This window comes from Macrotis lagotis, chromosome 1, assembly GCF_037893015.1.
Source record: "Macrotis lagotis isolate mMagLag1 chromosome 1, bilby.v1.9.chrom.fasta, whole genome shotgun sequence".
Lineage (NCBI taxonomy): Eukaryota > Metazoa > Chordata > Mammalia > Peramelemorphia > Peramelidae > Macrotis > Macrotis lagotis.
In genome coordinates this window covers 583,540,528-583,564,243 of record NC_133658.1, presented here as the reverse complement: position 1 = coordinate 583,564,243, position 23,716 = coordinate 583,540,528, and the positions used below count along the sequence as shown (strand labels likewise).

Here is a 23,716-nt window from a genome sequence, read left to right as displayed (position 1 = left end):
ACAGACCCAAGGGGAGTTTCTTGGCACAGAAAAGATTGTCCCATGATGATAACATGTTATAAACTGTGTAAGCCCTAAAAATATCCCTGTAGCATGACAGTGGTACAATCCCAGACTGCAGCCTGTTGCAGGTTGACCACCTGGGTGAAGACCTTAATGACACTTGCCTCTAACCAAGTCCTGCAGAAGAAATAGAAAGGTACCCTCTGTTGATCCCAAGAGAATGCTATCTGGGTTTCTAGGCTACTGCTTCTAGGCTACTGATCTCAGCTAGGTAAAGTACCTGGGCAGAGTATGACTTACAAAAAATGCCTGACCTGAAAGTCAGAGAGTTGATGTGCTCCACCTTGGGTTCCAAGTGATGTAGTTTGGGTCACTTGTGATGAGATAATATGAATAGTAAAAGAATTTCATAAAAACTCAGGACTCAGGGTAATAAAGGTAGATAAGTTTTACTTTCCAGGTGCAAGGTGCCTGGGGGATTCTCTTCTTAATGAATAAGCAACTAGCTGGAAGAAAAATTAGATTTAGATAGTTCAGAGGATAGTCAAATGTGTGACCTTGGGCAAGTCACTTAATCCTGACTGGCTCACATCCAGGGCCATCTCCATTTGTCCTGACTCATATCTGGCCACTGGACCCAGATGACTCTGGAGGAGTAAGTGAGGCTGGTGACTCAATACAGCACTCCCTCCCCCAAATCCAGTACACGTGTTTGTCATGGCATCACCTCCCTGATGTGGTTCTCCTTGAGACTGAAGGACAAACATCATGAACTGAGAGAGGTTTATGGATGAGGGCAGATGTAGTGAAGAGCATTATGTTAGAGTATTCAAGGGTAACAAAAGCTCATTTTGGGGGGAAAACTGTTAATACTTGTTAGCATGATGGGTTTCTTCCTGTTTCCCTAGCCTTGTGGGCTCCTCCCATCAGCAGCTGAGAGACAGAGTCCTAAGGGTGACTATTATCAGTTCAAGGTCAGGCTTAAGGGAAGATTTTCCTCTGGAGTGTTTCTCAGAGAAAGTAGCAAGGAATATTACAAAAACATGTTTTTTTTCTCAGAATAACAAAGCCAGAATAGCACATGATACGGTCTACTATAGAAAAACACAATTTAATTCTTTGCTTTCTTCCTAGCATTTCCACATCATCAAATACCATCAGAGAACTCTCATCTCATCAGAGAACTTCTCAACCAGAAGGAGTTATAAGGATACAAGAGAAAGAACCAGGGCATTTCAAAAGTTTCTAAATCAGGACATTGGAAAAGTCTGATTTCAAGAGGTTTCAGTTAAATCAAGTTTTCCCTACTTAGTGAAGGATCTAAGAGAGAGAGAATAAATCTTCAATAGAAATGAAATAACTTCAAGAAACTGAGTAGTGAAAAATAACTTTAAAAGACTTAAGAATTTTGATCAATGAACCCTGTCTCCAAAAGACTAATGATAAAGCAAATTCTCAAAGAGGTAATGTATTTTATGAGCACAATAAGACATGTATTTTTCAGTTACAAGCAATGTATTATTTTTTTTCCTTGACTGTGTCAGTTATTATAAGGGAAAGAACTCATTTAGACACAGAAGAATTATGAGGCAGGGGGAATGAGGAGCTGTGATAGTGAAAAAGAAAAAAAAAGGAGGGAAGGAAGGAAGAAAAAAAGGGAAGAAGGAAGAAAGAAAGGGAAGTGTGCAACATTAAAAAACAGAGGAGAGCTGAAGGAATTTAAGTTGTGGATGCAAGGAAACAGAGTAGCTTTGGTATTATCATATTAAATTTAATATACACTTTTTAAAAATCAAGGGGCCTGTGAGAATATTAGTTTCATATGTAATCTTTTTTTTCTGTTCTTTGTATATGGAAATGTTCATGCTTACTGATATCTACAAAATTCATAATAAAAAACTAAATGTTTTTACAAAAATAATAAATTAGTCTTTTCAAAAAAATTCCAAAATATTTCTTGAATTAATGGTTTTAAAACATATAAAACAAAAAGCATAGAATTACAAAAGAAAATAGTTACATCAAAATATAATTATCAAAAATATTTTAAAGCACAGACCCCAGGTTAGGTTCTATAAATATAAATATTATTTTGAATGCATAAAATCATGGATATTCTCTTTCTTGCCATTGTAAAGATCATTAATCGGAGAATCCTTTTGCCTATGAGTTTTGGTCTAAAAAAATTGCTGCTGCTGTTGGGATGCTCTTGTAAAACCCTAACAAAGCACGATTTATTTTTCCCCTCTATTGGTTTCCAGGAACTCTGGTCATTTCTCTCTATTCTTCTATTAAATATGAGCAGGTGATTTTCATGCAAGGCTAAATCAAGTTTAAGACATGCAAATGGGAAGAGAGGATAGAGTACTGGGAGAAAAGGGGGAGAGGTTATGGGGGATGGGGAAAAGGGATTTTTTTCCTTTTTGCTGGACTGTTTAATTTGTGCTCCATCTTATGTTCCAGAGCTCAAAATGGATGTGCTGATTCAATGTTTTTAGCAAAACATTTTTTTTTACCAAAAAGGGAAGCTGCATATCCATCTTTTAAATCAGCTTTATCTTTCGCATTCAACACATCTCCAAAAACTCCAGGTAACAGCAACATGAATAAAACATGCATTTTGTCTTAATTACCCATAATCTGTGTTATCCTGGGGGGCTGGAAGAGGTGGGGAGAGGAAGAGACTGGAGCTTGAAAACTCACCCAGCCGAAAGATCATAGATTTAGAGCTAAAATGACCCTTAGAGACCACCTCCCCTCATTTTAGGGGTGAGGAAGTGACTTTTTCCAAGACCAATAGGCAGCAAGAAGCAAAGCAAAGATTTTTATCCTGGATTTCTCTTATTTTCAAAATAAGCAATATTTCTACTGTATCACTTGGTATCCCTGACTGATGAATGTCATGTTTGACAAAAAGTGAGTCCTCTGTGGAAGGGGTCTGAAGAAGGATGGAGAGGATATGGATGTCCAGTTGTTTAGAACCAACAAGAAATTTAGTAATCTGGGAAGTTCTTGAGTATTTAGTTTCCACAGGATATGAGAGGGTATTGTTAGGATCTATCAGAATAGTCATTATAAAGGCAAGAGTCTCTGGGCAATTGATTAGGCAGAAAGGACACAAATTACAAGCAGGAATGTGGAAATGAAACAAAAGGAGAGATTATAAAAGAGATGATCCTGACTAATCATTGACCCTTTGGCCAGATGGAGGTCAAAAACCAGCTCAAGGGGTCAGGGGTTGACCTAGGGTCCCTGACCTTTCACAAGTGTGCTTGCCTTAATAAATCTTATGCATATTAATATACACTCCACCCCATGATGATTTAAGCTTATAAGCATAACATGTGTCATATGACCAGGGAGAGGGGAATATGATAAGGGATGTTGTGAGGTGAGTATTATCATTTAGATTGTACCCCCAATGATGAGAGCCTATCAGGACTCAGAAGGGAGAGGAGAAAGCCTCTCAAATTATTTATGTTTGGGCATTGTCACAATTGGGGGGTCTCCCCCTAGGGGAATTGCCCTTTCTGGCAGGAAAGTTTAATAAAAAGAACCATTCAGTCACTCCAGACTAAGTTTCATTATTCAGAGCATATCTAATAGTAGTTAGTACGACTTTGAGAAAAAGCAGCTTGTATTCAGTGAACCAGTTATATACCTATTTCTGCACATCCCTGACTGAATGGTCTCTTAGAGATGGGTGGGGCAACTCTGACTGCAGATGGACAAAGGACATCTACTATTTTGTGATGTCAAGGACAACTCAGATCCTTTACTGAGACAGAGACATTAAAGGTTCAGTTTAACTGTAAGTATCTGAAGCAATATCTCTCCCTTTCTCTGCATCCTAGGACCCAGCCCTCTTAGGAGAGAGAGCGCTATTTTTTATTGACTGATTATACTTTTAGCTACTCTATTTTTGTACTGGGGATTTAGTCCCTTTGCCTTCCTCTCTTGGTTGCCACAAAATATCCAAAAACTACAAAAAGAACTCCCACTTCCTTTTTCTAGCTCAGAAGTTCTAATTGCTAAGAGATCTTTTGGTACTTCCTCTATATGCTGGGAAGAATTTTTTTTTCAGGTATAAAAATAATAGAATTTTCTTATGGCCAGAAATGGAAATAGGAAAGGATTGAAGGTCTTTAAATGCTCGACAGAGAAGAGAGGATGTCAATCAATTCAGTAAACCTAGATCAGGGAGACCCTGACAATCCTTTAGCAGAAAAGCAGCTGAGAAGCAAATGCAAGGCTCTGTAGAGTTGGGAGGATTTGAAGAGGACTGATTAGGCATTGAAAAGAGTGTTGTCTGATTTTCTGAAGTCAAAGGTAGGTTCAAATACTAACTGGTCCCAATGCTACCCTGTATAACCTTGATCTAGTTAATAGTTTTCTCATCTGAATAGTGACAGGGAGTAGTGTCATTCTAAGATAGTTCATTGGACTAAAAGTCAAGAAGGTTTGGTTTCTTAATAAGATACTCAATGATTAGACCAAGCAAGTCTATTAACAGTGCTTTCTTCATCTTAAAATGAAACTGATTTCAATATTCTTCTAATGTCCTTTCCATCTCTAAACTGAGGTAAGCAAGGTCATTGATTCTAATCCTGATTATAATATTCCAAAATGGTTTTAATGATAATATTTTCAATTATAATATTCCAAAGTGGTTTCCCAAGTTATACTTTCCTCCCTCCCCTCCAAAGAAAATCATCATTTATCATGATATCATTATCTTGAGAAGAATTTTGAGAAGATAATGGGTTAGTATGTGGGAATTCAGGTTGGGGGGAGAAGAGTTTTGGTACAACAAAACTAACTCATTCCCAGAATTGACTCTAATAATGGTTTGGGGTTTTTTTTTGTTGTTTTCATTCTTACTGAGATTGCATGAAAACACTCAAATGTTTATTGAGACTGTTAAACAGAAATCTTTAGATAAAATCTGTTGGAGTTCTTGTCTGACCCACAAGGGTAGTCTTAGATTTCCCATAGGTTATCCCTAGGCAACTTAAGCCAAGATTTGCTTTGCTGATAAATATATAAAAAGTCTCTTTGCCAGGATAGATATTACTAATGTCATGGAAACATATTGGGGGAGAAATAAAGAAACACATTCAACAAGCATTTGCTATACTACCAAAGGGGAAAAAATCCCAAGACACAACCCCAAATCAAAACCCAATGGCCTCAAAAAGTTTAGATTATGAACTTGTTCTTTTCAATATAATCAGTTTCCTTTGTAACCCTACGTATTATTTTACCCTGAGTAAATTCTGATAAGAGGTCTGTAGGCTTCACAAGACCACCCAAAGGGGGCTCAGGACACCCAAAACTGGGTCATGCATTAGAGCTTTCTAACAGAGGAGTCACATGATCAGAATTTTGTATTTTATGGTATCATTTTGACATGTGTATATTGGATGGACTAGAGGTGAGAGAGAAAAGGCACTCTGGGTTGAGTCAGAACCACCAGAGCAGTTAGTTCTGTTGTAGTCTATAGGAGAATATTTACTTTTTGAGACTTCCCAGGCTATACTATTCTCAAGAGGAAGAAACTGATTTATTTACTCAACTCTTCTCCAGAATTATTCCTTTATTCTTTGCTATGGATTTTCATAGTTTTTTTCCCCCCATTCAAAAGTTCACCATTCTGGTGATTCTTTCATTTATGATATTGTAGTTATTTTTGTTACTGACTTATTTCATCAGTTTACATTTCTTCCCACAGTTTTTTGATTTCCTTATATTCATGTTTTCTTTATCCATTTTGTTACATGCATAGAATGCATTTCTCTTTCAGTTATTACCTAGTCAATTGGCATCTATTTTTGACTCTTTGATATGACAAAGGGAATCACCATGAACATTTTGGCATACATCAGACCTTTTGTTTTACTTCCTTGAGGTATTAATATGCCCACTGGTGAGATTTCCAGGCCAAAGAGACAATTACGCTCAATGTTTTTGAATAATGCCAAACTGACCACTTTATAGCTCCATCAACAGTACATTATGTTACCTGCCTGAAGCAACAGTCCCCGAAGCATTGATTGCTCTGATCATTGCCTTATCTTTGCCAATCTTCAGGGAATAAGAGGCAACCTTGGAGTTGTTTTAATTTGCACTTCTCTCAATATGTGTTTTTTAAGCATGTTTTTATATTTTATAATAAAAACCTTGATTTATGATTTGTGGAACACACTTTCATAAATCACTTATAGTTTGCAAATTCTTCTTTTGAAAGATGGGTAATGACTAGTGGCTTTAGATTGACCAGATCTGTGATTTCAGCAACATAAATTGTTATTGTTGTTATTAGTCCTTTGTTCTCAAAGAAGACCAGTGACATCATTGCAATGTCCTGACTTACAAATAATTTGGATTTACATGAGACAGACTGTGCAAAGTCCTCATTCTTTCCTCCAGCATCATTGGACTCAGTTGCAAGACATAGATTAAGATGACTGAAGATGGCCTAAGATGCAGTGATGTACCTTGACCTTTTGAAGCATGAAATTGATGAGATCACTAAGTAAAATAGTATGGAGGGAGACCCAGGATAGAACCCTGATGGCTACCTAGGGTTTGAGGGCATGATCTGAAAGAGGATTCAGCAAAGAGGATTGACTGATCAGATAGGTAGGAGGAAAACCAAGAGAGAAAAGAGTTTAAGAAAAGGCCTCTGGATTTAGCAACTGAGAAATCATTGGTTTCTTTTGAGAGATCAATTGTAATGGAAGGATAAGGTCAGAAGGCAAATTGTAAGGGGTAAAGAGTGAGAAAAGAAAGTGGAGACACCTATAGTAGACAGTCTTTTCCAGGAATACATCTACAAAGTGTAGAAGAGATATATAGGATGATAGTTAGAATGAAAAGATCAAGTGAGAATTTTTTGAAGATAGGGGAAACATGAATATGATTACAAGTTATAGGGGATGAGCCTGGAGAATAAGGAGTGATTGGAAATAAATGAAAGTGTAGAGATGACAGAGGAGGTAATCTGTTGGAGGAGATGGAATGAAATGAGATCACTTGAATAAAAAAAGAGGAATTAGCCTTGTTAGGGAGAAAATTTACTTCATAATGTAAGACTGTAAGAGATAATGAGGAAAATGTGGCAGAAGATATCTGAGTGACAGTCAGTGAAGAGGGATGAAGAAGTGAAATGGTGAAATGGCCTCAATTTTTTCTGTAAAACATTAAGTGAGATTCAACTTAAATCAATGTATACCAATGTAAAGACTAACAGACTGCCTTCTGTGGGAGGTGGGGGGAGGGAAGCAAGATCAGGGGAAACATTGTGAAATTCAAAATAAATAAATTTTTAAAAATTGGAAAAAACTAATTGAGAAATATTTAACAATAGAAATAAAACTACAACATTAAAAAAATATGAAGTGAGGATTTCAACATAAAAGAGTAGGGAAAGGAAGAGCCATGGCAGGTTTGAGAAGGGATACAAAAGTTTGGGAGAGCCTCCATGGAGAGTGGGATAGTGAATTGCTAAAAGAGTTATAGAAGGATTGCATATCAGAGAGACCCAGTTGAGGTTGGGTAACAGATTTATACTGAACCCAATCTGAATGATTGTATGATTTTTCTCTACCTTCATTCTGTAGCATTTGTGTAAAAGGAAAGTTGGCTAAGGGTAGAACTGATCCAGAGTACTTACATGTATGTGTGTATATTATATCCCCCACACCATTATTTAATTTTAAACTTTAATAACAAATGTAGATATTTTAAATGTATTGTTCCAATTACATGTAGAAGTTTTCTACATTCATCCTTTTGCAAACTTTTGAGTTCCACATTTTTCTACCACCCTCCTACTGGTAGTGAACAATATGCTATAGGTTATACATGTAAAATCGTTTTCAACATATTTCCATAACCGTCACTAGCAAATATATATCTAATATATAACTTAAATATATATTATATAGACATATATACATATAACCACATATGTATGTGTGTGTATGTGGGTCTGCACCTAAACATATCTGTGTATAAACAAAATGTATATAAATATAGGTCTGCTACATAGGTGAATTGCCTGTAGATGTGCCAATTCTCTGTAAAAGAATTACTTTTGCCAGTGATGTTACATGCAAATATTGTTTCTACTTTACCACTTCTCCTTTAATCAATTCTTTTCAATAGAATAGATTTTATTAGTAGATTGATTACACTGAGTAAAGCACTGGGTTTGGAATCAGAAAGATTCATCTTCCTAAGTTCAAATCCAGCTTCAGACATTTACTAGTTGTGTGATTCTGAACAAGTCACTTAATCCTCTTTTCCTCAGTTTCTCCATCTGTAAAACCAGCTGGAGAAGAAAATGACAAATCACTCTGGTAACTTTGCCAAGAAAACTTCTAAAAGGAGACCATGAAGAGTCAGACATAATTGAAATGACTGAACATCCATACATATACCAATCTTAGGAGCCAATATGGAATAGGAAAAGGGATAGATAAGAGGAAAGGCCTGAAAAAACTGTTACTAGCTTCACATTTGGAAAAGAGATAATAACTGATATATAATACTATAGAATGAAGACAAGAGGAAGAGGATTAAAGAAATGACTCAGAGTGGGATCAGTTTTCATGGCAGCCAATTATTTGACTTATTTTTCAAAGCTCATCAGGAGGGAGAAGGGACATTAGAGCTATAATTCTTGCCACATAGTAACAAAATATTTTCCCTCTCAGGAAATCCTTTTGTAGCCAAATGGGGAGAAGACCTAGGATATTTCCCAAAGGTGAGAATTCTGTTTTTAGTGATCTTCAAATGCCCCCTTACACACCCACTCACACACACACACACACACACACACACACACACACACACACACACACTCTCTCTCTCTCTCTCTCTCTCTCTCTCTCTCTCCCTCCCTCCCCTCTCCTCCCCCTCACGAGCACACACACACACACACACACACACACACACACACACACACACAGAGAGAGATCACATCTCTCTTGTTTTGATGATCTTTGGTAGTAGTCATGCATCCTATCAAGATTCTTTGAATTCTGAAAAACCAACAAGACATAGTGAGTGGAAAGAATATTCATTTAAAAATTAGAGGATTTGTGTTCTGGTCCTACCATGATGTAACCCTGGGCTAAGTCACTTTAAGATCTCTGAATTTCAGTGTCCTATATTTTAGTCAGGATGTTTATATTTTTGCTGGCTTTAGGGTAAATCACTTAACTATGCCTCATTTAGCCTTATCTGTAAAATGAAAACAATAATCACATACTCTGACTAAAAATATTGTCAGCAAGACTTGAATTCAAATCTGGATTTAGACACTTTACTAGTCACATGACCTTGGGCAAGTCACTTAACCTCTGTCTGCCTCAGTTTCCTCATCTATAAAATAAGGAGAAAATATCACCCAGCTCACAAGACTATTGCGAGCATAAGATGAGAATATTTGTAAATCGTGAAACACTATATAAATGTTAGTAGAACTAAGTATAATTTATTTCTTCATCTATCACAGAGGGGTAATGATATCTACCTTAAAAACCACAAGAGGTTCTTCCCAAAGCCTTTGCATGTGTAAGTAGTTTTTGTGGCTACTCTTATTCATGCAGTATTTTCTTCATCAACAGAACTGGTCCAGTTCCCACAAAATAGCCTCCATCACCAGGCCCCATCAGTGCTGTTACCATGTCCCCCTCACTGGATTTCACCATTCTGGGAAAAAGAATTCCAGTCAAGAGCTGAACTGATGTCCCTTCTAAAGCATCCTAATACCTCCCAACCATCACACTGTCACTACCGCAAGAATGCACAAGAGAGACCTTCTTGGCTCAAACATCCACCTAACACTTCCAAGATGCCCCAACTCAATCATAAAATGATGGCACTGCCTCATCTTCATCACTTGACTAAAACATCCCATCATCACAAGCAGCATACAATGGCTCCCATCTTGCCTTTAGCTAAGACTGATATCCCAACCAAAAAAATTTCTGGAGCTTTGATTCCCAATGAAGAATGCTTTATACCTCCTCTTGGCCCCAAACACCAACAAGACTCTCCTTTGGCTCCTGACCACCTGTTGGAGCATCCTTCAGGCTCTGACCACCTTCCCAAGATCTTTCCAGCCTGTAACCATTCTAGTACTGAGGATGTGATGGTTCTCAACCAAAAGGACCCAGTACTGTCTTTCTCTGACCACCAGACTGAGGCTCCATTCTCTGAGAGTCACAGGTCCAAGACTACTACCCTAGCTAAAATTGTTCCTAAAACTGAGACCAAGACCAGCAAACCTTTGCCAAGAACTCCCACTCAGAAGACAAAATCTTTGCCAAGACCTAAGCGCCGGATCAAGGCCACTAATGCACTATTAGGACTTTTCAACTTGGACCCTGTATTCCATCCACTTGCAAAATCATTACCTCATCCTCTCTTGGCCAAGGCCCCATATAAAACACCAGTTGTAAACTACTGGGCCCAGGTTCAGTCTCTGAAGGGATCACATAAGCTCCAGTCCAGAGAAACCTTTTCCTTTTTACAGTACCATCATTCTAGACCTCCAACTGTACCCACATCAGCACATCTGAAACACAGAAACAAGCCTACAACTGAAGGCAGGTATAATCCTCACCCACTACATGCACCATCCTCAACTACTCATGTCTCAGTTCAAACAGATAAAGACAACTGGGAAACTTTGCTGCTGAGAAAGTACTTCCTGGACACAAGTTCATCCAGTCCTGATTTGGACACTTCAACTACACTACCAGAACCTTCCATTTCAATTAAAACTAACAAAGATCCCCGGGAAGCAGAATCCCAAGGATCAGGCATCCAGGACACACTTCCATCTAGTTCTGACCTAGAAACTGACATGAACCCAGAATCTACGCTCCATGTGTCCATCCAAACAGAGCCAGTCACCTGGGAAGCAATATTCTCAAGAATAGAACTCCAGGAAACACTTCCATTCAGTTCTGATGTGGGAACTGACCTGACCCCAGAGCCTGCTTTTCATGCCTCTATCCAAACAGAGCCAATCACCTGGGAAACAATATTCTCAAAAGGAGGACTCCAGGAAACACTTCTATTCAGTTCTGATGTGAGCCGAGAGCCTACTTTGCATACCTCCTTCCAAACAGAGCCAGATTCCTGGAGCACAGTATACCCAGAGACAGACCAGGAGGAAATCTTTCTAAGAGGCCAGGATGATAGGATAACACTATTGGGTTCAAGCCCCTCAAATATAACACTATCTGGCCCTCCACAACTCCCTGACCCCTGGGTTGAGCATATGCCAGAGTCCAGTACCTGGATCACACTTCATCCAGAACTAGAACAATGGAAAACAACACAGGAAACAGATAACCTGGGTACACTTTTATCTAGCCAAGATCTGGACACTAAGAATATATCAAAGCCTACTGTTCATGAATCAATTCCAATAAAAAAAAAGGACTTGGAAACAATACCACAAATACTGGGAATATCTAATTACCAGAAAATAACATTAATAGATAAGGATTATGAGACAGCAACTCTACTGGACTTGGATGACAAGGAGAGACCTCTCTCCAGTCCTCACGTAGTCACAACACCTCTGCCCAGCCCCTACCATCAGGCTAAGGATATATCAAGCCCTGATGCCCAGGCTGCACTTCAACAAAAACTAAAAAAATGGGCAATATTTTTAGAGGAAACAAACCTCTGGGACACATTAAAACTTAGTACAGAGTCAGAAACTGAGAATACCTCAGTCCTCATTGATCATATCTCAGATGAGGCAGAGCAAGAAAAATTTGAAATCATAGATGTAGTGTCAACAAGAACAGAGTACCAGGAACCGAATCTAACTCAGAATACTCCAGTCCTCATTGATCATATCTCAGATGTGTCAGAGCAAGAAAATTTTGAAATCATAGATATAATGCCACTGAGAATAGAGCACCAGGAGCCAACTCAAAATGAGAGTACTCCAGTCCTCACTGATTATATCTCAAATGTGACAGAGGAAGAAAAATTTGAATTCATAGATATAATGCCACTGAGAATAGAGTACCAGGACCCAAATCATATAGTCAAGGATCACAGGGTAACATTTCTTTCCTTGGACAATGATAAAGAAAATGCTCTACTTGGACCTGACCACCAGGTCACACTACTTCTTAGTCCTATCCAGAAGCAAGAGACTGAGAATACAGTACATTGCCTTGCCCAAGATATAGTTCAAATAGGCCAAGAATCTGGGAAAATGACACCATGGAGAATTGGCCAAAAGGCCACATTTGTAAAAGGCCAGAATGAAGCAATGCTTCCAGTGGTCTTAGACCCCAAAGATCCAGCTCAACTTGTCCTTGAACCCCAGATCACACCTTCATCTAGTACTGACCTGCAGGCTGAGAATTTACCAGATCTAAGTACCCAGGTGTCTCCTCAACCAGAACCTGACCCTTCTGACACAATGTCATCAGGAACAAAGCATCGATTCATCAGTCTAGGAGATCAGGTAACAACATTATTGAGATCAGATCATAAGGAAATGACTCTATCTCGACCTGATCATAATGCAGCACTCCGATCCAACCCTGAAAGACAGTCAGAAGTTGTTGAAGCTCTCAGAACTACAGAACACTCAGCAAAATTGTCTGAGGGTCAAGAGCAGGGCACACCTCCACTTACTTCTAACCTATCAGTCACTCTTCCATCCATCTCTGACAACCAGGCTAAAGCTGGAACAGAACCCACCAACATGCCAAGCATACCATCAGCAATCTTGGATGAAGAGAAAATAGCCCCTCCAAGTTGCAACAAGAAAATATCACCATCGAGGTCCAACCTCCAGGCTAAGGCTCCAACAGGTCATGACCACCAGCCTGACACTGAGCTGAGCTCCAGCCACCGAGATGAGGCTGAATCTGGGTTCCTACACCAGCTCCAAACTATGCTAAAGAAACAGACTGAATTGCAGTTAAACTACATCAAACCAAACACTATTGATGAAGGGACTGACTCTGAAAAAACTGTCAATGCCATCATACATTCCATCCCTCAGGAGAAAATAAAAAGTGACTTGTACAAGTCTCTGAGTCATGATGGATTCAGCCCATGTGATTATAAAGTCTGTTTAATTTGTGCCTCTTGGATCCCAGATGGCTGCCCACATGAGGGGATGAAATACCCTTGTGAAGCCCATTTGCTGGCCATACCAATTCCTATGCCCAAGTCTGAGGAGGAGATTGGTGTGAAATTTGTCCTCAAATTCCTCCAGGTAACAATCTCCTCCCTTTTCAGACCCTCAAATACCCATAGCCATTTGAAAAAGTCATTAGAAGGTGAAGAAACATCTCACATCCCTGTTCTTTCAAGGCCAAAGTGGTTTCATTTCATCCTAGGTAAGTCTCTCCCAGAAGGGAAGAAAGACTTCCATAGAAGCTCAGAGTCATTGATAGATAAGGTCATCAAGGAGGGAAGCAACAGCAAAGAAGGGGAGAAAGACAAGGGACATGACACATCTTTCAAATATCTCTTGGAGAGATTTCAGTCGAGGCAAAAGAAAACTAAATGACTATCTTTATTTTGAAAGGAATTGATGCCCCCTATGTATTTTTTAAATGTCTTATTTTTTATTTTTTAGGTGTAACAAAGGGAGTTGATAAAAAAAAGCCTCTTCTTCAAGAGGAAGACAGAATACAAGGAGTAAATGCTCCATATTCTCTCCTCTCCTCTCATTCCATAGTCTATAAAGTCCTCTGTGGTAAACATGGGAGGACATTGTGGGTACACAAGCTATTCTAACAGCCATGACACAAATCATCTCCAAGTAAACTGCCACCTGGACAGTCTCAGGAGCTGGCTTGCCGCCCTGAGAGATAAGGTGAGCCGGAGTCCTTGGGAGCCAGAGTCCTTGGGAGCTGGACATTCCACCCCACTGACCAAGGCACTAGACACAGCTGTACCTTATCATCTCCTCCCTAACATACCCCCCTATCCTGTAATGCAAGAAGCTGCAGGTACACACTGCTTGCATCCCCTCAAAAATTACTTCATTATTCTTTGTTCTACCCCGGAAGACCTAACAGTATATATGTAATAGCTAAGCAATAATAAAATTGAGCTGGAGGCATAAGGCAAGTAGTGGCTTGACTCCTTATTCTCAGCTCCCCTCCTGGAGGGAGGTCGCTGCTGTGGACCCCAAGGAAGTAAGCCACAATAGGACATGTCAATAGTCACACATTGATAGGTTGCAACTTGTTTCTTAGGTAGAACTATTCAAATCAATAAAATCACATATGTATTTGAATTTTAAGCCAAACAGACTGGTACTTAGAATTAATGACTCCTTGTAGATTAGAAAAGCTTCATTCTTTGCCTTCCTCACTCTCTTATAGCAATTTAGTAAATACCTTCGTGGTTAAAATATGACTATATGTATAATCATTTCCTTACCTAAGCCACACCTTCAAAAGAAATACATTACAAAATCATAAGATTAGTTGGAAAAGAGAGACCTTAATAATCATCTAATCCAATCTTTCCCCACAAAAATCCACTACAATATACTCCAAAATTGGTGGTCTGCTTGAAAGGCATGAAAACCCATGAACCTAATGTCATCCTATTCTACCTTTGGAGAGTTTTAATTATTTAGAAGACTTTTTGCTTGCATAATGACTATTTAATTCTGATCATTCTTTGCTTCTGCTTTTGCCCTCTTAGGGATGAACAGAAAAAGTGAAATCTCCTCTTCAAATGTTTAAAGAAAACTTTTGGCTCTTTCTGCCATCTTGCAGCACTGCCACCATGGTGCACATGAATGTCCTGGCAGATGCTCTCAAAAGCATCAACAATGCAGAAAAGCAAGGAAAATTCCAGGTTTTCATTAGGCCGTGCTCTAAAGTAATCGTCCGGTTCTTAACTGTGATGATGAAGCATGGTTACATTGGTGAATTTGAGATCATTGATGATCATAGAGCAGGAAAAATTGTTGTGAACCTCACAGGCAGATTAAACAAGTGTGGCGTAATCAGCCCCAGATTTGATGTTCAATTGAAAGATCTGGAAAAGTGGCAAAATAATCTGCTACCATCCCGTCAGTTTGGGTTCATTGTGCTTACAACCTCAGCTGGCATCATGGACCATGAGGAAGCAAGATGAAAACACACAGGAGGAAAAATCCTGGGATTCTTTTTCTAAGAATGTAAAACATATATACAAATAAAATGCTCCAGTGGACTGTGGTGCTTCCAGTCAGTGGTTTTGAACCTTGAAAAAAGTTTTAATAGCATCGTGCTGAAGCTCATATTTTTGGTTCTCATAGGTATATGATGCTAAGTTCTAAAGGTCTTGTTCTGATATTTTGGGTTATGATTAGCCTGACTGTTGGATTTTATATGACTGGATTTGTGTTGAGTTGCTTGAGCATTGGTCCAAAAGTATCAGGACCTGAAATGAACAAAGGTGTACTTGCAGAACAGACTTTTCCACTGAGGCATGGAAAGACCATCAATTATGAATGTTGGTTTAATAAGCCCATTGCATACTATTTGGGTTTCTAAGAGTTGAGTAGGTATCATTACCCCTCTGTGATAGATGAAGAAGGAAATTATACTTAGTTCTACTAATATTTATATAGTATTTCAAGATTTACAAATATTCTCATCTTATGCTCGCAATAGTCTTGTGAGCTGGGTGATATTTTCTCCTTATTTTATAGATGAGGAAACTGAGGCAGACAGAGGTTAAGTGACTTGCCCAAGGTCATGTGACTAGTAAGTGTCTAAATCTAGATTTGAATTCAAGTCTTGCTGACAATACTTTTAGTCAGAGTATGTGATTATTGTTTTCATTTTATAGATAAGGCTAAATGAGGCATAGTTAAGTGATTTACCCTAAAGCCAGCAAAAATATAAACATCCCGACTAAAATATAGGACACTGAAATTCAGAGATCTTAAAGTGACTTAGCCCAGGGTTACATCATGGTAGGACCAGAACACAAATCTTCTAATTTTTAAATGAATATTCTTTCCACTCACTATGTCTTGTTGGTTTCCTGATCCCAACTGTTAGTGCCCTCCCTCTCAAAATACATTGTATTTAAAAACTTGGCTTTTGTTATTTCTTTGAAATGTGTGTATACATATACATATCAACTTGTCTTCTACATTAGAATATGAATCAGTTATTTCTTTGCATTTGTATCCTCAGAGCTTAGTACACAATATATAGTGATAATGATGTTGATGCTTGTCCTTTGTTCTTGAAGGTGACTATAACATCAGAGAGGTAATGCCATTACAAGCAAGTGAATTGGATTTGAGTGAAAGGGTGCTGTGCAAAGTCACCAGCCTCACTTTCTCCTCCAGAATCATCTAGGTCCAGTGGCCAGATATGAATCAACATGACTGGAGATGGTTCTGGATGTGAGGCAGAGTTAAATGACTTGTCTAAGGTCATACAGCTAGTAGGTATCTGAGGTTGGATTGGAACTCAGGTCGTCCTGACTCCAGGTCCAGTACTCTATCCATCTTATAGATGCACTACATAGTAGGCACTTAATGTTTGTTGATTGACAAGTTCACCACCTGAAGATTTACAAGATAAAATTCTCTTTCATCTTATTAAAGAATTATGGAGCAACTGGGTGGCTCAGTGGATAGAGTCCAGCTTTGGAGTCAGGAGGACCTGAGTTCAATCTGACCTAGACAATAATTACCTAGCTGTGTGACCTTGGGCAAGCCACTTAACCCCATTGCCTTTCAAAAAACACCAAAATTCATACTGATAAAATGATAGATCTTTTGAAGTACTGACATATTAGTAGTTTGAAACTATGAGCATGATATCAACTTGATTCCATCAAATTCTTGATAAGATGCCCTTACTTTTATAGAAATATATGGACTAGAGTATAGTTCAGATGTTGAGTGGTAGGACTCAAATAATGGTCCTAATGGTTCAATGTCAACATAATGTTACCTTGCTACTGTACCCTCCTACCTTTTCAAATTTTTTTGGCGTATGTATATATCTTCCCCTCATTAAATTGAAAACTCCTTGAGGACAGGACCTGTCTTTTTTTCTTTTATAATCTCCACCTCAGCCTAGTGCTTGGGACATTGTAGAGACTTAAAATGAATTGAATTGAACTTGGGAGGGTTCTTAAGTGTAGTGATCCCAGAGATTTGACTCTGTGCTGCTAAATATTTTTATCAAGACATAGATGGCAATTTTATCAAATTTTCAGTTGACACACTGAATCCTATATTTCAGGGTTCAAAAAGAGACTAACAAGCTTGAACTTGTAAAATCTAATGATGAAATTTAATGAGAACAAACAAAAAAATAAAACCTTATATGTAGGTTCAATAACTCAACTTTATAAGCAGAGGATGGGAGAGACAGTTTGAGATGAGTCACCAGCAAATGATGTTCCCAAAATGAATTTTATCTTGGATTGAATTCAGAGGCATAGCTTCCATAAAAGTAGAATCTGATCATTTTGTTGAACTCAACTCTGGTCAGTATAGGGTTCAGGTTTGGGGTATCACAACTTAGGAAGGAGATTAGTAACATTGAAAATGTCCCAAAGAAAGCAACCAGGATGATGAAAAAGCTTAAATCTGCGCCATTGAGGACTGTTTGAAGGAACTGGGAATGTTTACACTGGACAAGAGAAGATACAAAATTGGGGCTGGGTGCAAGGTTGTGGGAAAAGTTTTCTTTCTTTTTTTTTAGGGATAAAAAAATTAAGTTTAATTGTAGAACTGGTAAACAAAATACTTCCAACTCTCAATACCCAATGCTCCAAGAACATAGTCTATCAAATCTGTAAAATATCTACTAATGCTTATGGGCAGTTTAACTACAATAAAGTTCATGCTATACATTATTAGGAACCCTAATTCTTAGGGGGGTTTTTCCTACTCCTCAGACTTAATGTAACTAGCCACTTCTAATCCCTAGTCTCTTTTCCCTGAATCCCAAAGCATCATTAATGACAAACTACAAATTTTGCAGTTCTTTACTCTTGTCTGTCATCTTTCAGTATCTTGAACCTTCATTTTCAACTGGATGAATGCAAATTTACAGCTTTGTGAGTAATAAAACAAATCAGCTTAAAAAAGAATTCTCTAGTGGAATTTCTAATATCCTGGGATTCAAGAATATTGAATTCTTCCAGGAATTGAAAGTCTTCCAGGAATACATAAAACTTGGCTAAGATCAAATCCTGACTTGCCCTCACCTCTATAGTCACACATACCGTAAACTAGAAGCAAATGCTACATGAATTACATGTAAACTAATATGTCATGAAGCAGAGTCATAAAGAAGAATAATTCCTTGTTCCTCTGGTCTTCCAGGATAACTTTAATGGCTTCAAAACAAAATGCGAGTATTTTTGTTAAATAGTGAATTATTATCCCAGAGGCTGGTCTGGATTTGTCAAATAATAGATTGCTGTAGTAATTTTACTGCAGTTTCTTTTGAACCTATCCTAATCCACTGATCCATTACTCTATTTATTTACCAGTACCAGGCAGTTTTGATGACTGCTGCTTTATAATACAGTTCTAGATCTGGTAGAGTTAGACCACCTTCCTTTACATCTTTTTCCTTCAGTTCCTTTCCTATTCTTACCCTTTTGTTGCCCCAGATGAATTTTGTTACTATTTTTTCTAGCTCAGTAAAGTAGTTATTTAGTAGTTTGATTGGTATGGCACTGGATAAGTAATTTAATTTGGGTAGTAGGGTAGAATTGTCACTTTTATAATATTAGCTCGACCTAGCCATGAGCATTTCACATTTTTCCAATTATTTAGATTTGACTTTATTTCAGTGAGAAGAGCTTTATAATTATGTTCATACATTACTGGGTTTGTCTTGGGAGGTAGATTCCCAAGTATTTAATATTGTCCACAGTTATTTTAAATGGAATTTATCTTTCTATCTCTTGCTCTTGGGCTCTGTTGTTCATTTATAAAAATGCTAATGATTTATGGGGTTTATTTTATCTCCTGCTACTTTGCTGAATTTGTTAATTGTTTCAAGGAGTTTTTTAGATAATTTTCATGGGTTCTCTAGGTATACCATCATATCATCTGCAAAGAGTGAAAGTTTTGCTTCCTCATTGCCAATTCTGATTCCTTCAATTTCTTTTTCATTTCTTATTGATACTGCTAGCATTTCTAATACTACATTGAATAGTAATGGTCATAATGGGCATCCTTGTTTCACCTCTGAATCTATTGGAAATGCTCTGAGTTTATTCCCATTAAATATAATATTTGTTTATGGTTTAGATAAATATTACTTATTATTTTAAGGAAAAGTCCATTTATTCCTAAACTTTCTAGTGTTTTTAATAGAAATGAATGTTGTATTTTATCAAAGGCTTTTTCAGCATCTATTGAGATAATCATATGATTTCTGTAGGTTTTACTATTGATATGTTTAATTATGTTGAGTATTTTCCTAATGTTGAGCCATCCTTGTCTGCCTGCTATAAATCCAACCTGATCATGGTTATTATCCTGGTAATAACTTTTGTAATCTCATTGCTAAAATTTTATTTAATATTTTTGCATCAATATTCATTAGGGAAATTGGTCTATAATTTTCTTTGTCTGTTTTGGTTCTTCCTGCTTTAGGTATCAACACCATGTTGATGTCATAAAAGGAGTTTTGCAGAACTCTTTCCTCTCCATTTTTCAAAAATAGGTTATATAGAATAGGAATTTATTGTTCCTTAAATGTTCAGTAGAATTCACTTGTAAATCTATCTGGATCTGGAGACTTTTTCTTAGGGAGTTTATTGACAGTTTCTTCAATTTCTTTTTCTGCAATGGGGTTATTTAAGTAAGTTATTTCCTCTTCTGTTAATCTGGGTAGTTTATATTTTTGCAAATATTCATCCATTTCACTCAAGTTGTTCAATTTATTGGCATACAATTCTGCAAAGTAGCCCAGAATTATCTCTTTGAGTTCCTCCTCATTGGTGGTTAGTTCACTCTTTTCATTTTGAGATTGGTAATTTGAATATTTTATTTCCTTAAATTAGATTAACCAAAATTTTATCTATTTTATTGGCTTTTTCATAAAGCCAACTCTTGGGGTTTTTTTTATGAGATCAATGGTTTTCTTGATTTCCATTTTATTAACCCCTCCCTTGATTTTCAGAATTTCTAATTTGGTATTTAATCAGGGATGTTTAATTTATCTTTTTTCTAGCTTTTTTTAATTGCATATTCAATTCATTGAACTCCTCTTTCTCTACTTTATTCATATAGACATTTAGAGATATAAAGCTTTCTCTCGAAACTGTCTTGGTTGCAGCCCATAAATTTTGGTATAATGTCTTATTATTATCATTTTCTTGGATATAATTATTGATTATTTTTATTATTTGCTGTTTGATCCACCTGTTATTTAAGATAAAATTATTTAATTTCCAATTAGTTCTTGGTTTATTTTTCCCTGATCATTCATTACATGTAATTTTTATTGCATCATTGTCTGAGAAGTATGTATTTATTATTTCTGCCTTTCTGCATTTGATTTTAAGGTTTTTGTGCCCTAGTACATGGTCAATTTTGGTGAAGGTGCCATATACTCCTGAGAAAAAGGTATATTCTTTTCTATGCCCATTAAAGTTTTCTCCAAAGTCTATCATATCTAAGTTTTCTAATATTTCATTCACTTTCTTAACTTCCTTCTTGTTTATTTTGTTGTTTGATTTATCTAGTTCTGAGAGAGAGAGAGAGATTGAGGTCTCCCATTAGTAAAGTTTTGCTTTCTACTGCTCCTTGTAATTCACTCAGCTTTTCCTCCAGGAATCTGAATGTTATACCACTAGGTGCATACATGTTTAATAATGATATAGCTTAATTTCCAATGGTTCCTTTTAAGAGGACAATTTCCTTCCTTATCCATTTTAATGAGACTGATTTTTGCTTTTACTTTGTCTGAGATTAGGATCACTACCCCAGATTTTTTTTTACTCCTGTGAGACATAATATATTTTGCTCCAACCTTTTATCTTTTTTTATGTTTCAATATACAAAAAGAACAAAGAATTGTTTATTGTGTAGTTTTTTTAAATATAATTTTAAAACTCTGCTAATAACTAAACTATTCCACTTATTTCTTTTTTTTAATTTTTATTAAAGATATTATTTGAGTTTTACAATTTTCCCCCAATCTTGCTTCCCTCCCCCACCCCCACCCCACAGATAGCACTCCATCAGTCTTTACTTTGTTTCCATGTTGTACCTTGATCCAAATTGGGTGTGATGAGAGAGAAATCATATCCTTAAAAAGAACAGAATTCTCAGAGGTAACCAGATCAAACAATAAGACATCTGGGTTTTTTTCCCCTGAATTAAAGGGAATAGTCCTTGTACTTTGTTCAAACTCCACAGCTCCTTATCTGGATACAGATGGTACTCTCCTTTGCAGACAACCTAAAATTGTTCCCAATTGTTGCGCTGATGGAATGAGCAAGTCCTTCAAGGTTGAACATCACTCCCATGTTGCTGTTGGGGTGTACAGTGTTTTTCTGGTTCTGCTCATCTCACTCAGCATCAGTTCATGCAAATCCCTCCAGGTTTCCCTGAAATCCCATCCCTCCTGGTTTCTAATAGAACAATAGTGTTCCATGACATACATACACCACAGTTTGCTAAACCATTCCCCAATTGAAGAACATTTACTGGATTTCCAATTCTTTGCCACCACAAACAGGGCTGCTATAAATATTTTTGTACAAGTAATGTTTTTACCCTTTTTCCTCATCTCTTCAGGGTATAGACGCAGTAGTGGTATTGCTGGGTCAAAGGGTATGCACATTTTTGTTGCCCTTTGGGCATAGTTCCAAATAGCTCGCCAGAAGGGTTGGATGAGTTCACAGCTCCACCAACAGTGTAATAGTGTCCTAGATTTCCCACATCCCTTCCAACAATGATCATTATCCTTCCTGGTCATACTGGCCAATCTGAGAGGTGTGAGGTGGTACCTCAGAGAAGCTTTAATTTGCATTTCTCTAATAATTAATGATTCAGAGCATTTTTTCATATGGCTATGGATTGCTTTGATCTCCTCATCTGTAAATTGCCTTTGCATATCCTTTGACCATTTATCAATTGGGGAATGGCTTTTTCTTTTAAAAATATGACTCAGTTCTCTGCATATTTTAGAAATGAGTCCTTTGTCAGAATCATTAGTTGTAAAGATTGTTTCCCAATTTACTACTTTTCTTTTTATCTTGATTACATTGGTTTTATCTGTGCAAAAACTTTTTAATTTAATGTAATCGAAATCATCTAATTGGTTTTTAGTGATGTTCTCCAACTCTTCCTTAGTCATAAACTGTTCCCCTTTCCATAAATCTGACAGGTAGACTAGTCCTTGATCTTCTAATTTGCTTATAGTATTGTTTTTTTATGTCTATGTCCTGTAACCATTTGGATCTTATCTTGGTAAAGGGTGTGAGGTGTTGGTTTAATCTAAGTTTCTTCCATACTAACTTCCAATTATCCCAGCAGTTTTTATCAAAGAGGGAGTTTTTATCCTGGTGGCCTGACACTTTGGGTTTATCAAACAGCAGATTACTATAATCCTCTCCTGCTTTTACACCTAGTCTATTCCACTGGTCCACCACTCTATTTCTTAGCCAATACCAAACAGTTTTGATGACTGATGCTTTATAATATAATTTTAGATCGGGTAATGCTAAGCCACCTTTGTTTGCATTTTTTTTTTCATTAAGCTCCTGGCAATTCTTGACTTTTTATTTCTCCATATGAATTTACTTACAATTTTTTCTAACTCATTAAAGTAATTTTTTGGAATTTTGATTGGTAGGGCACTAAACAGATAGTTTAGTTTTGGTAGAATTGTCATTTTTATTATATTAGCTCTACCTATCCATGAGCAGTTGATATTTGCCCAGTTATTTAAATCTGATTTAATTTGTGTGAGAAGTGTTTTATAATTGTTTTCAAAAAGATTCTGAGTCTGTCTTGGCAAATAGACTCCCAAGTATTTTACACTGTCTGAGGTTACTTTGAATGGGATTTCTCTTTCTAGCTCTTCCTGCTGTTTCTTGCTAGTCATATATAGGAAAGTTGAGGATTTATGGGGGTTTATTTTATAACCTGCAACTTTGCTAAAATTGTTAATTGTTTCCAGTAGTTTTTTAGATGATTTCTTGGGATTCTCTAGGTAGACCATCATGTCATCTTCGAATAGTGAGAGTTTTGTCTCTTCCTTCCCAATTCTAATTCCTTTCTTTTTCTTCTCTAATTGCTGATGCTAACATTTCTAATACAATATTGAATAGTAGTGGTGATAATGGGCACCTTTGTTTAACCCCTGATCTTATTGGGAATACCTCTAGCCTCTCCCCATTGAGTATAATGCTTGTTGATGGTTTCAGATAGATACTGCTAATTATTTTAAGGAACAGTCCATTTATTCCTATACTCTCTAGTGTTTTTAATAGGAATGGATGCTGTATTTTGTCAAAAGCTTTTTCAGCATCTATTGATATGATCATATGGTTTCTGACAGGTTTGTTATTGATATAATTGAGTATACTAATAGTTTTCCTAATATTGAACCAACCCTGCATTCCTGGAATAAATCCTACTTGATCATAATGTATTATCCTAGTGATGACTTGTTGTAGTCTATTTGCTAAGATTTTATTT

At 37.1% G+C, this 23,716-nt stretch overlaps 2 protein-coding genes across 6 annotated transcripts in view; both read left to right on the top strand.

Moving 5' to 3' along the window:
• The window catches only part of LOC141507278 (uncharacterized), a 36,127-nt gene extending 21,313 nt beyond the window's left edge, over positions 1–14,814 (top strand). The window contains exons 2-6 of one of the 5 annotated variants that reach the window (XM_074214789.1): positions 1,138–1,466; positions 2,467–2,594; positions 8,724–8,773; positions 9,639–13,400; positions 14,725–14,809. In XM_074214789.1, the coding sequence (XP_074070890.1) occupies positions 8,743–8,773; positions 9,639–13,400; positions 14,725–14,765 (3,834 nt within the window). In that variant the 5' untranslated portion in view covers positions 1,138–1,466; positions 2,467–2,594; positions 8,724–8,742 and the 3' untranslated portion in view covers positions 14,766–14,809. Of the gene's footprint in view, positions 1–1,137; positions 1,467–2,466; positions 2,595–3,846; positions 4,333–8,723; positions 8,774–9,638; positions 13,401–14,724 lie in introns of those variants that run through there. The other 4 variants (XM_074214792.1, XM_074214788.1, XM_074214790.1 and 1 more) reach the window with 4 other exon arrangements.
• On the top strand, positions 14,809–15,240 carry LOC141507279 (small ribosomal subunit protein uS8-like). Its single transcript, XM_074214793.1, has one exon. The coding sequence runs from the start codon at positions 14,809–14,811 to the stop codon at positions 15,160–15,162; it is 354 nt and encodes a 117-aa protein (XP_074070894.1). The 3' UTR covers positions 15,163–15,240.
• Positions 15,241–23,716: the final 8,476 nt, after the last annotated feature.

Bases quoted from the DNA above. Each gene is read 5' to 3' on its own strand.
- LOC141507279 (XM_074214793.1), top strand. From the start codon at position 14,809: ATGGTGCACATGAATGTCCTGGCAGATGCTCTCAAAAGCATCAACAAT.